At 37.6% G+C, this 12,393-nt stretch overlaps 1 protein-coding gene across 1 annotated transcript; it reads right to left on the bottom strand.

The window, feature by feature from the left end:
• Window positions 1-273: 273 nt before the first annotated feature.
• Window positions 274-12,062, bottom strand: LOC121318281 (leukotriene A-4 hydrolase-like). The gene is made up of 19 exons (XM_041254787.1): window positions 11,837-12,062; window positions 9,346-9,476; window positions 8,819-8,939; window positions 8,040-8,108; window positions 7,238-7,342; window positions 6,607-6,659; window positions 5,802-5,874; window positions 5,547-5,687; window positions 5,104-5,127; window positions 4,914-4,984; window positions 4,470-4,581; window positions 4,157-4,301; window positions 3,657-3,760; window positions 3,401-3,471; window positions 3,103-3,157; window positions 2,535-2,630; window positions 1,844-1,926; window positions 1,030-1,134; window positions 274-833 (listed from the first exon to the last, which is right to left on the bottom strand). The coding sequence occupies exons 1-19, from the start codon at window positions 11,990-11,992 to the stop codon at window positions 695-697; spliced, it is 1,854 nt and encodes a 617-aa protein (XP_041110721.1). The 5' UTR covers window positions 11,993-12,062; the 3' UTR covers window positions 274-694.
• Between the last annotated feature and the right edge of the window lie 331 nt (window positions 12,063-12,393).

Raw genomic sequence — 12,393 nt, 5'->3', positions numbered from 1 at the left:
AGTAGCCAATGTAGACCCTCTCATTGGGGTTCTTTTGCAGAAGCATGTCTGCCCTCTTGTGGCAAAACTCAGAACTTATGGGACAAATACCATTGGTCTATTACTACAGATTTTAAATTTCAACAAAAAAGGAAAAACAAAAGTGATCCAGTTTATTTTATTTTGCTTTACATCCTAAGCTATAGTAGAATGTGAAATGTGTCTAAATGTGGATTTTAATTAAAGTTTTGCTTCTCAATCTCTTTGTGATACAAAACACAAAACATCCGCCACAAGAGTCAAAAGCATTTTTATTTCATGTGTTTAACAAGCATTCAGTTAGTGGAACACTTCAGCTGATCATCCACACTGGAAAGCAGTCAACACCATTGTAATAGCTGCGATATGATCACTTGGGTTGGGACATCATTTAACTTGATTTATTTATTTTTTTAAATCAGTTCTATAAAAGGATCAGGGGCTTGACACCCACTCCTTCGCATTCTTTTGTGATTAAAAGCTTGCTGTTGTTGTTGCCAAATCTGTATCTTCTGCATCAGACAGTCTTGCAAAGACTGGTGAACCAAAGCTAGAAAAACCTTGATCAATTCAGCATGAATTTTTTGCTGGTCAAAGTCACTTCCCCTTAGCTTACACTAATACAAGCGCTGCTGCCAAGAGTGAGGAAGCCAATGCTGCACGTCTAAGCCAATCATTAGAAAGCAGTGGTTTTCCCGTGGTCAATCTTCAGGTCCTTGGCCACAAGCATGGCTGTGACTGGGTGCATACTAGACCTACACTTCAGAAAGGTACTGACAGCCTGCTCACGGTACTTGTCAAATTTGTACAGCTCTCTGAAAACAAAGGAGAAAACAAATAAAGTACATCACAACATAAACCCCAAATAATAATAATAATAATAATAATAATAATAATAATAATACCTATAAGTTTATAGACGCTAAATCAGTTACTGTAACTGATCATTAAATTGAGAAACTGCATTTAAATATTTGTCTACCAACAATTCAATCCGATAAGAGGCTCTACCTGAAAAGCGGGCGAGTAAACTTCATTCTTCCTTGCTCAGTAGCCATCTGCATGGCCAGAGGGACTGCCTCCTCCCATTTAGCAAGGACACAAACACGCAGCCACCTGCAGCAAATGCAAAATAATAGAATGTAATTAAATACAGTATGGCTATATTTCATGTGACATCATCCAAAACAGATAACTGAGGGGTGAGCAGATATTTAACATGTATTAATATACATAACCCAACTTTACAAGACATCCAATAGTATGGTATATGATTGGGCCAGATATTCCATGTTAAAGACATTGAATGTAATTAATGTTTATTTATCACACACTTAGCACAAATTCATATTAAACTTGATGAACTGGCAGAGCAGTTTAAAATAATGAATACCAAACACAAACGTTCTCCATTTCACATCTGAATGTGTGTCTATATATAGTTATATATCACCATCTAATGATACTAGCTTTAGAACATGTTAACTACAAAATATATGTTGACAGACAGTAGTTTTTTTCTCAGTAATTACAATACCGCAAACACCATGCTGAGTTTTCCATGATGATTCAATATTCTTAAATGCAACCAAAACTTATTTAAATTTAGCTACAGTACACCAGCATGACCCAAAACACACACAGTTCACATAGGAAAATTCAATTGATCTAAAATGAAATCATAAAAAAGGACTATTTGAACGATATAAACAGTGGTGTTATGTAAATTCACAGCTGTTTGTACTGTACACAGAGTGTACTTAAGCAATCCCAGCACTTTAAGAGACATAACATATTTTGAAAAAACTAAAACACCTGTACACACCTGAATCGTATTTCAGAATTTTTGACAGCATTTAAGTTGTACACCTCTTGCATCCTCTTGACATGCGACAGAGGAATTGGGTCCTGTAATAGACAAACAGAAATGATTTATAATAAACCACAGTAAAGGTCCTCCATAAAAAACAAAAACAAAACAAAAAAAAAAAAACACAACAACTTGGTATGAAAGTCCAAAGTTTCAGGTTACACACCTAAATAAAACTATGAAGAAAGTATTAACATAATTCACACTTGGCTCCAATAACGTTACTTGCTTATTAATAAAGTGCTTATTAATAAAGGATTAGGGTCATATCCCATTGAGCTGGTTCCAGGGATCCATCGGATGTAAAAATATCTGTCCTGCCAAGAGCTGAATTTACTGTTTTAAACCCATAACAAAATGTGCATTAAAATCAGTTTCCATCAGTACTGTTCAGTTAGCAGTAGTGTGTGTAAATGACACATGCTACTGGGCCATTGGGTAAAAGAGGGTATTGCATTTACAGGATTGGATACGACAGATTGTGCTGTACACAATCAAACCTTTTTTCACGGCTAAACTTAGAAGCGTAACATACAATATACTAACCAGCCAGTACTTCACACCCTGAAACATAACACCTTGAAAATCAAGCGATACAAGACTTACGATGACCCAACACAATTTGCAGCCTAAATCCACACAGTACCTCATGCAGTAACAGGGCAAGGAACTCAATCACTTGATGGGAAGACAGCTTCTGCAGATCAGCGGCACTGAAAGAGCTCAAGTCAGCTTCGCTTGCCTTGAGGAAAACACAAATAAATACATGAATATACAACTATAGGAAATACATAAATAAGGTTTCTGTTTAGGGATCACTGTGCTCTTAGAAGTCAGTGTTTTTTGGATTGACCTGCTCTCTGTATTTGTCATCAGATACCGAATGTGTTTTTGGGGTTTTAATGCAACAGAGTATATCATAGCTGTTGTTATTTGGCACCAATACTTTGCAAGGATCCTAATATTATGGCAAACCATTGGACTATATCTTCTATGGAAAATAATAAAAAATGACATATTTAGTCTTTCTCCTGAAAATGTGAAAACTTAAGCCAAGACGTTATCAATGTCTATTAACAACATACTTCGCTTATTCATACTATACACGGTACATGTGTGTTCAAAAAACAAAAAAATAAATCAATAAAAAAAACAAAACACACACAGCCAACACTGGTAAATAAACTGCAATCCACAATGAAAACCATGCTAACCTTGATCCATCTCTTGCACAAGGCAATGCAGGCATCTGCTAATGTTGTGTCATATCTGTGGAAATACATCCATGGTTACTGCTTAACATTCCTTATTTTAAATTACATTCATACCAACCATTACATACTACTGAGCTTCAGGAAGCACACAATGGGCATCCCTAAAGCGTGTGTTTACTACAGCAAGTCCTGGAATAAAACACTAGCTACAGTGAACCAAATACAATGAAACACATCCACACCTAGTACTGCCAGCCAGCAAGAAGTGTGCTTTTCATAAAGAAAGTCATTTACTTACTGTGGTTTTACTGGAGGCATGCCTGGGGTATGCATCCAACCATTCCAGTCTACTTTATTGAGAATGTCAACCTGGTAAGAAATTCATACTGTAAACTAAACTATCTGCATTTAGTTTACATACAAATACTGATGTGAACCAACTAAAATCTGAGCACAATACAACCCGTATCACAATACAAGAAATGCTATGTACTTGTTCTGAATTTAAAGAGGTATTAATCTATTTGATGAATGAAAATATATGAATACCCTACCTTATCCTTGAAATATGTATACAAGTAGTTTTTCCAGTCATCTGTAGTGACACTGCTATAGGCAAACATTTGAATGTAGGACTTGACGAAACCCATAAACACCTCTGTCAAAAACAAAATAACAATGTAGTAATTGTACGCTGCCATTATCAGGCAACCATGCAGAGGCATTCCTGTAAAGAGTTTTACTGCTAATCATACATAACCTTTCTGAGGCGCTGTTTGTTAAGAAGCGCTGCCAGAAATGCAGGTTTAACTACTGTCTAATTAAATAATACTCTGTAGTAAATCAGCCAATAAGAGAACTTCAAAGTTTTGGTCCCGATCAATTGTTTTCATTGAATTTTTCTGCTTTATGAAATCCACTGTACAGGCAAATCTAAGATTCTGTATCAACAAGTGGAAGCTGTATAAACAAAATGTTTTTAATACTGAATTTCTGCCAGGCCTGTTTCACAGCACAGCTGGCCCATATACACAACTACAGCCTTCCAGGTTACCTGGCCCCCCAAGCAGCTCCTCGAGATGGTAAAGCAGAGCGAACCCCTTTTCGTACGGCACTGAGGAGAAGGCTTCATCTGTATTCACTTCACTCAGATCAGGAACAAGGTTGGTCAGGGGGCTCTTCGCTCCAAACGTGTTAATCTAAAGCAGAAAACAATTATTTAGGTTGACAAACACCTGCTGTACAGGTTTGCAGCTAACAATGTGTGGTTATAAACAGTTTGCCTGACAAGGTGTTGTCTTTTAAAATGTATTTATTTAAAATAAAAAATAAAAATCCTCCACGCATTTACAGCCTGACTAACTTACTGAATCCTGCAGCTCCTTCCAGCCTCCCATAGCTTTGAACTGCCTGAACTGTTCATTGAACATACGGCCCACAATCATACGCTCCAGGTAGACTGTATGGCCTTCGTTTAACCTGATGGAGAAACAAACTTGTATGTTAATCAGGCGGGATTACTTACTGTTTTCTGTTTTAGTTCTTGCAGTCATAGCAGCCTGGATTGAGGTTTCATCAGATCGAATAACAGAACCAAAGTTGATCTCACATAGTGATGTACAGACCGGACAGGTGATATAAGAAGTAGGGGGCACCATCTACTCCGTTTGCAATTAAAATATAATGGCCAGCATGTAGCCAGTTTGTTTGCAATTTCAAAAATCACTGTTAACTACAATATGTGTTATCTCCTCAGGCACATACAGCAAACTTCAGAGTATTTTTAATGTTCTTGTTGCCCCAAAATGTACCAGAAGTGCTCCCATGTTTTGTTGGTCACCAGGTTGCCCGTCCAGCTGTGGGAGATTTCATGTGCAATTACCTAGAGAGAAAAACAGCGACAATCAAAGAGCTGCGATAAGAATTAGACAGAACTAGAACACAACAAAGTGTGCTTTTAATCAGACTGTTTAAAACTCACAACTGCAGACGATTACTTACGTTGGATAAGGATCGGTCTCCAGCCTGAAATAGAAACAAAAAACTTTATCCCTTGTTCAACCTAAAAAGAAATCTCTGACATTTTCATCTTTCATCCTAAATTATTTTACTTGAAATTTCTCAATTCACCAGTTATTACACACTCAAAATAACCCAGCCTGTTGTAGCTATTTCATCCACATATATCAATAGGATGTTACTGTATGGAAATGAAAAATCTATAATTGTAGTGGCTGCTTAGAGTCACCACATCCTCTTCCATTGAAGGAACTAGTAAAAATGTGAAGAAAAAAATTGGCGACATCCTTTAGACTGAAAAAAATTGAGACAAGAAACCCTGTTTATTATTTAAAGGCAAGCACTTTGCAAATAAACCTTACAGGGCATGTATTTATTTATTTACAGAAACAGGGATTTTGTTTAGAACAAGACTCCTGTCTTACCAGCAGGGTTGGTGTTACAAAGCTGAGACATGGATTCTCCATACCACCAAAAGGGAAGGAAGGTGGAAGTACTAGCAGGTCATACTGTCCCCACACGTAGGGCCCGGCCAGCTGCTCAGCAGTCTTCAGCATTGTTTCAGTCTGAAAAAAAAATTGAAATTCAGGTTTGAAATTGAATCGATTAGGTCTGTGTTTAATCATGTGTTGTCATCAGAGAGACAGAGATTCATTTTAAAACACTTAAACATGACCCACCTCAGCAAACTCATAGGCTGCCAGATCCACCAGCTCCTTCTCCGACCACACCCTAGTTCTAGGTCCAATCTCTCTGTGAAATAAAAAGATAAAATCAGATGTTTTAAACTCATACTTGAGGAGTTCAGAACAGATGCAAAATTGTTTCTAGGGTTGCCTTGCCTACACTAATGAGGACCTGAAAAAGTATATAAATAAATTTACCAGAATAATGGTAATGCAAAATGCCTGAAGTTTATGAAAATTTAGTCTGGAGGTTAACACCCCAGATTTTATTGGAAGCTTTTGCAGTAGTGTTATGTCCTTGAAGTACAGACAATCTCTTCAAAACCTTCTTGAAAACTAACGCTCGACAGTGGTGTACAGTCTGGCCAGTATAAATTCAGCTTTGCTGCTGGATCTGGTAAGCTGGTATGACTGCAAACAGGATGTGCAATTGAGGCAAAGCAACATATGTTATCGATTGGCGGGTGCTGAAGTAAGGGAGCAAGGAAATAATCAGAACTGTTGCAAGATAGCGAGACCACAGAGTTATGAAGGACTGATCTGACTTTAACAAACTTTCTTAGGACACACTGAGATGATGCACAACTTATTTTCCTTCAGAATTAAGTTTGGTGTTTTTTTTCTTTGTTTTATTTTTATTATTTTTTTTAACTCAAACTGCTGTAGCAAGACATTGACAAGTAATCTTGACAGCTTACTTATAATTTCCAAAGATATACTACGACAATAAATAACACCCTCCTCTTACTGTAAACAGAACCACATATTCTCAAATCCAACAAAGCATACATGAACTCACCTGCTCTCTAACGCACCAACTACAATAGCAATCAAGTAAGACGGCATTGCCACCTATTATATAAGAAAACATACTGTTAGACGAAAAACACTCTGTTTACATCCTAACTTCAGAATTACTTTATAGTCATTTCTAAATGGCTAGAGAAGAGCCATTATATTATTATTCCCCCTCTCTTCAAGGGCTGTGTTTATTTGCAGTATTCTCTTTCATTGCCTGTAACTTTGTCAATATGAAAGCAGCAACAGTGGTATTTAAATGTCAGTCTGCACGCTTACCAAAGGATGTGCCTAGAAAAATCTCTCAACCAATTAACATACTATTAGTTTATCTATGGTTCAGCTAAAAATGATCACCACCATAAAAAGAGCAACATCTTTAGTTTCATAGTGCTAAACATGCAATTCATCAAAAGGTTTAATTCATCTTATTTTGCGATTCTTTCGTTCCAGGTGCAAAACGATAGACAGGCCGAAAAAGCCTGGTCTATAAAGGCTTAATGTGTGTTATCAAGATGGGGGGAGAGAGAAGAGAGAAAAAAAAAAAAGGCAAATTTTCAATTATTGTCTTTAATAGCTATTCTATCAAATACATGTCACCCTACCCCTGCTCTAAGGGCTCTAGCACTTACAGCTTGCCTGAATCGGTAGATGGTCCTGCTGCTGTCCTTGGGGTCGGCCTCCTGGCCATCCCTGACAGCACTCATAACAGCCACCAACTCCTTTGGCACAGAGACCTGGTTCAAAGAGAAAACCCCTTTTGAGCAACACATAAACCAAGTGACATGATGATAAAACTACAGTTATGGCAAATATAATACCCTAAATACTGTAAACGTACTGTAGAATGTTAAATGTTACATAAACACAAATACACGGCTGTACAAAAACGTGTCTCAGCTTGATACACAAAGGACATGCCAAAATACAATGAACACAAAATTCCGACAAGAACAGAAGGTTGTTAAATACTGACGGAGATATTGGGACATTTTGTACAGCACCATTTTAGATATCAGAGGAGTAATTAGGATGGCTCATGATTAAATCACGTCTGTTGGCAGGGTAGTAAATATGTGTAAGTCTGTGCTATAGTTACCCAAAGTTTAAATCAAATCTTAGGCTATGTGACAATTAACAGAAGCCTACTTCTTTGAGAAGCCTAGAGGAAAGTCTGCTGGGAGTACACACTGCACCAACCACAGCCTCCCTGTGACTCTTTAAAATGAAGTGGAAGCTTCTACCTACTCTTTTAGCAACTGCACATTGCTGCCTCTATAGAATACCCTTTTGTAATGACTAAAATGTTTCCTATTGTATTGTTTAGGTATTGATAAGACAGTGTATACTGATAAAGTGTTGTGGTATACAACTGTAGCCTAATAACAGAGTTGGCTTATGCTAGGGCCGGGTCGTGTTCTCAGAATAACATACCTGAGCATAGTATGTATGCTTCACAGATGGGGTGTCCTGACATGGGACCATGGTCCGGCAATGGGTAGCCTGAAACAAACAAGTTATACAGAAATAATGATCTAGATCCAGAGAGCTGTAAAGCATAGCTCAGTTTAACAAGTCTTAGCTATAGATACGTATCCATTCTGCAAACATTCTGGATCAGCTGGAGCTATATCTAAGACTTTGGGGACGTATACTGAAATAACACAGTGCTGCTATAATTGGTTATATATGGTTTTATTTTTCATGTAGTGCTGATGTACCCTTTCATTCAAGATAAAAGCAGCTGTAATGTTCATCACTGAGCAATAAACAGGCGTTACAGTTAACTTGTGGGTTGGCTCAGTCTTGATAATGAAGGATCAGAGTACATTTTCATGCCAGGTTTACTGCAGATTAAGGTACAGGAACCTTTGTCCTATCATTAGATAGCAACTAAATCCATTGAGATCAGCAAAAAAAAACCAAAAAAAAAAACAATGGCATTTGCACTCCAGTTTGAGAGACATGCAATTACTAAAAAGATCAAATTCCAGATCTAGTTTTTTTTTTGTTAATAACAAATTCATTACAGGACATGGGACCCAGTTCCAGTGGCCTGGCCTATTGAACACAAATAAATAAATCTTTACATTTTATTTTGCACATCATGTTCAGCACCAGTTACTTGCATACTGGATCTACAGCAGGAGGACATTTACACAGCGCCCGTGTCTGTGGTATTGAAGGAAGGGGGTGTGGTCTAGGTGTCATACCTGGCACTGACTGAAGAGATAGGGGTGCTTTTTCCCTGCTGTCTGCTCAGGGGTGAGCCACTGCAGTGCGGAGGCTTGTGGTGAGGTCTCATAAGACACTTCAATGATCACGTGCTGACCCCTAAAACAAGGCAGATCTCCCAGTTACATATATTCTTAAGAAATGACTGTGTGAAACTAAACATGCAAATACTATTAAGCTTAAGGTTTAGGTCCAGGAGCTGCAGGACTACATTTCCCAGAATGCCACAGGATTAACAGAGTTAAGGCTGAATAAGCCCCTGTATAAAGGCAAGGGAAACCTTGCAGTCAGGACTGTGTGTGAAGCCTGTGTGATCGGAACAAAATAAATAAATAAAAAACACACGGTACTGTGTGAACTTTAAAGTGTATACTGAGAGCTTTGCAACCGATAAATGGCTTAGCCGTCCAGGTTTATAGTTTAGGGTTCCTGCCTAAAGAAGCTTTGACAGCACAAAGCAGCAATGTTAAAATGCATACTTAGCTGCTGTTGCTTGCACATTTACCTGGACAACTCGAACGGAAGGGTGATCTCCAGGGGGGAGCCTCTGAAGCTGTGTGCCGTTCCCAAAGTAAACTTGGCATCCTGTCCATTGGCTGTAACTTTGTTTATTTTCAGGTCCTTTGTGTCCAAAATCTGAAGGCAAACATAAAAATTCAACTAAACTTGAAAAAAAGAGAACACTATAAATATAAATATTTGCCTCATGTTTTTATTTTTTAAAACAATTTTCTTCACTAATATGGCAAAGCTGTGCAAAGCTAATGCATCCTAAACAATTAATGTTTGTAAAAGATGTTGGAATAGCCAAGTATTACACAACATAAAGCTACACAGAAACAAAGGGGTGAAACTGCAAAAATGAACAGCAAAATGTAGAACAGCACAAGTCAAAGAAACAGAGGGAAATGTAAAATGAGGAAGACGTAAAGGCTTAAGACACACAAATGATAGTAAATCTGATAACACGTTACACAAAGGAGCCACCAGAAAGAATTAGAAAAATAAGAATTTACTAAAACTAAAGAACACATCAACTGATACAGCCTTTAAAAACATATGATCAAAAGGACTACAGTCTAAGGCTCAAATATTATTGCACACATTGCAGGTTTACGTTCCAGCTTTAAAACACATCAATGCGTCTTAATCTTTTATAACTCATTCAATCAATACTTATCACCTTTCATAGTGGACCACCATCACAAAGTGCTTTACAAGATAGTGAGGAACAATGCATAATACATTACATACAGGGCATAGTACATTAAATACAACAGTGAAAAACTGCATTAAATATAGGCATAAAAGCCAGTGTTACGTACATACACACACACACCAGTATCTAGCCTAAGCCCTGAGTCACCACATTTTATCAAGGCAACAGGCTGCATTATCAGGTGTGCTGCTTCAAAAGGTCAGTTTTGAAGGCAGAACTTTGTATTGTTAACCCAGAAGCCTCACTGTTTCTCCAAAGGGCCTTGCATTATTTCAAACTGTAAACAGTTGGATACACCTGCTGTGTGTACCACTCATTATTGTATAAATGGGCTATCCTTCACATGACAAATGAATGTGCTCTGCAAACACCTGCCCCGATGTACATTTCTATTCAGTAATATGTAAAAGCTCTCGTTCCCTTTTGCAAGTCTGTTTCACAAAGGGCAGCTACAGACTTTGACAGCTCAGGGCTGACCGATGGTCACTGCTTGGAAGGAGATTACTTATCAAAAAACACCCCAGAGGGCTGATGTTTCACTAGAAACAGTCTCATAAAATGACCCTGTAGGAGTTTAAGGTGGGAATCAAGGGGGAATGGTCACTTATCTCTGCACAGCCATTCAGATACCTTGCAGACATCATTTTGAAGCAGTGCTGTCCAGGTTGGTCTTGGGGACAAAAACCTGGTAGAAGGTGTTTTTTTTTTTTTTTCTGTTAATGTTATAATATATATTGTAATCTATTTTGAGATGTAAATTGTGTGCATTAATTATATTTATACAATTAAAAATCAGTAATTGCTACAAATGTAAATACAAGTAAAAGTAAAAGAAAAAAATACTCTTTAAAATGTGCTTACTCTCTAAATGTCTTCAAACTCTACTGAACACAATGCATACTGACAGTGGTACAAACTCTACTGAACACAATGCATACTGACAATGGTACAAACTCCACTGAACACAATGCATACTGACAGCGGTACAAACTCCACTGAGCACAATGCATACTAATAGTGATACACAGTACACAGTACGGATTCTTGCCCCTCTTGTGTTTGGTTTTCCTTACAATTTACGTTAAACTAATAAAAACATTAAGGAAATTTAAAGCACTTTTTAAATGACTTGAGAATCAAATTTCAACAGCTTTAAACGTCAAAAAGGGCTTCATGATTCAACTTGTACAATTTCCTAACACAAGCGATTAACAGTCAAATACAATTTAGTGTATTTAACTTTTTGCATTCTCTTTCTGTTGTGGTTGCTCAAACAGTTCATACTTCGAGGTTTAACGAATCAGTCTGCATTTGGAAATGTCGACCACACAGTAAATTCCATTTGACAGCACTTCGCAAAGTAACGTCATATGCCAAACAAGAAACATCTAAGGCTTCAAACTCAGGGACAGACAAAATAAAGCTAAGAAAGTCGTGATGGTACGGCAGTGCTTATCGTTACCGTACCTAACGCAGTTTACTGTTCCAAAAACTAACAGCATGTATTTAAAAGTCAGCAATGAAATCACATATAAGTAGGATTCGTATCTGGGATGGCCGCGTTTGTTGAGCGTACTCATTCCCAGTAATTCAATAACAAAGCGACAATGGCACACAATATAAGCAGGCATCACAAAAACATTCTCATAATAAGCATTTGATACTATAGATCTTGATGTACTGTACATAGCTCACATATTATTGCTTTTAATTTAGAGATTAATAAATTACATGCATATACTGTAGTCGGTATTAAGAAGAAAATAGACAAAGTTACCAGGCTAGACAATTTGTCTTCCAGTGCCTCTATAGTTAGAGCGACGTTCCCTTTAATAGCATGACTGTCGAAATCTACATGAAAGCGCAGATTCAAGTGTTTGGTGATGCACTTGGAGAAAGAAGCCAAGGAGCTAGGATCTGTCTCTGCAGCCATGATTCAGTTCAATTAGGTTCTCAAAAAAGCACAGCTGCAGCCTTATACCATACATCCACGCGGACAGGGCAGTGCGCTGTGCTTACTGGGATTGTAGTTTTTACCGTTCCGATCACTTCCGTGAATTGCAAGATAACTACATTCCCCAGAATACACCGCACCTAGCAGATGTTCCAATAAAGAAATAACGATGTCAGTGAGCTAATGTCAATATCAACCCGTGATAAAAAAGAAAAAAACGGGAAACCATTTAATACAAGAGTCACATTGTACGCTATGCAGTGTTTATAAATGTTTTTAAAATGTTTTACCATGGCATAAGTGATTCCAAACATCATAAGAGGTGAAAGAGCACATATTAACAAACGCTTAAGCACATTTGACAGCCCTGGGCTTTTATT

The sequence above is a fragment of the Polyodon spathula genome, chromosome 7 (assembly GCF_017654505.1).
Source record: "Polyodon spathula isolate WHYD16114869_AA chromosome 7, ASM1765450v1, whole genome shotgun sequence".
Classification (NCBI taxonomy): domain Eukaryota; kingdom Metazoa; phylum Chordata; class Actinopteri; order Acipenseriformes; family Polyodontidae; genus Polyodon; species Polyodon spathula.
Note: the sequence above shows the minus strand (reverse complement) of the source record. Positions and strands in the feature narration are given on the sequence as shown.